Source organism: Camelina sativa, chromosome 13 (genome assembly GCF_000633955.1).
Source record: "Camelina sativa cultivar DH55 chromosome 13, Cs, whole genome shotgun sequence".
Taxonomy (NCBI): Eukaryota; Viridiplantae; Streptophyta; class Magnoliopsida; order Brassicales; family Brassicaceae; genus Camelina; species Camelina sativa.
The window spans coordinates 12,756,461-12,758,048 of record NC_025697.1 but is presented as its reverse complement, the minus strand read 5'-3'; the positions used below and the strand labels follow the sequence as shown (position 1 = coordinate 12,758,048).

Here is a 1,588-nt window from a genome sequence, read left to right as displayed (position 1 = left end):
GGGAAAGATAATGTTTAAGCAGTTTCTGAGTAAGCTTCCTCGGAAGTCTTCAAAATCTGAGTCTGGTGGAGGAGAGCTGAATCGTTCGAGTTCCGGTCAGGTTCCTTCTCCGGTTCAGAGATCCGGAGCTGGTAGTGGTGTTGGTTCTGGTCCGGTTCGATCTAACTCAGGGAAACGTATGTCATCTGCTGTGTTCCCAGCTAGTGTTGTTGCTGGGATTGAGCCTTTGGTACCGTTCAAGGATGTACCAACCTCGGAGAAATTGAATCTCTTTGTGAGTAAAGTTAGTTTATGCTGTGTGACATTTGATTTCTCCGACCCTGGTAAAAACTCTATTGAGAAAGATGTGAAAAGGCAGACCTTGTTGGAGCTTCTTGATTTTGTTGCTTCAGGTTCTGTTAAGTTTACTGAGCCAGCTATTCTCGCCATGTGTAGAATGTGTGCTGTGAATCTCTTTAGGGTTTTCCCTCCTAATTACCGGTCTAGTGGCGGCGGTGGTGGCGGCGAGAACGATGATGATGAGCCAATGTTCGACCCTGCTTGGCCTCATTTGCAAATCGTCTATGATTTGCTGCTTAAGTTTATCACTTCACCTTGTCTTGATGCTAAGTTGGCAAAGAAGTATCTTGATCATGCTTTCATTGTCAGGTTGCTTGACTTGTTTGATTCCGAGGATCCTAGAGAACGGGAGTGTTTGAAGACGATTCTGCATCGTGTGTATGGTAAATTCATGGTTCACAGGCCCTTTGTACGCAAGTCCATGAGCAATATATTCTACCGGTTTGTGTTTGAGACTGAGAAGCATAGCGGTATCGCTGAGCTTTTGGAGATTTTTGGGAGTATAGTGAGCGGGTTTGCTTTGCCCTTGAAAGAAGAGCACAAGATCTTCTTGTGGAGAGTGTTGATTCCATTGCATAAGCCTAAATCTGTTGGAAACTACTTCCAGCAGCTATCTTACTGCATCACTCAGTTCATAGATAAGGAGCCTAAATTGGGTAGTGTTGTGATAAAAGGTTTATTGAAGTTCTGGCCTATCACAAACAGCCAAAAGGAAGTCATGTTTCTTGGGGAGGTCGAAGAGATTTTAGAAGCAATGAGTGTGATGGAATTCCAAAAGATTATGGTCCCTCTCTTCTTGCGGATTGCTTGTTGTGTAACCAGTTCCCACTTTCAGGTACATTCCTATTTCTTAATAGACATTATTATCCACTAATGAAGAATTTCGGAGGAACGCTTTTACAGATATCAATTCATAGTTCTTGTGTATGGTTTGATTTGCAAGAGCATGATACAAGCTTGTGAAGTTGAAACCAAATGGGGCTTCTTGTGTGTTTCAGGTTTCTGAAAGAGCTTTATTCTTGTGGAACAATGATCAAATTGTGAACTTGATTGGACACAACCGGCAAGCCATCTTACCAATCATGTTCACTGCCTTAGAAAAGAATGCTCAAGACCACTGGAACCAATCCGTACTAAACTTAACCTTAAACGTAAGAAAAATGTTCTGTGAAATGGACGAGGCTCTGTTCATGTCTTGCCACTCCCGCTTTAAGGAGGACGAAGCAAAGCAATGTTCTGCAGCGGAAAA

The 1,588-nt window shown here is 42.9% G+C and overlaps 1 protein-coding gene across 1 annotated transcript; it reads left to right on the top strand.

The window, feature by feature from the left end:
* On the top strand, positions 7-1,586 carry LOC104738193 (serine/threonine protein phosphatase 2A 57 kDa regulatory subunit B' iota isoform-like; the record flags this gene model as incomplete). Its single annotated transcript, XM_010458407.1, has 2 exons — positions 7-1,174; positions 1,338-1,586. Coding segments are annotated over exons 1-2 (1,413 nt in total), but the record flags the coding sequence as incomplete, so codon positions are not given.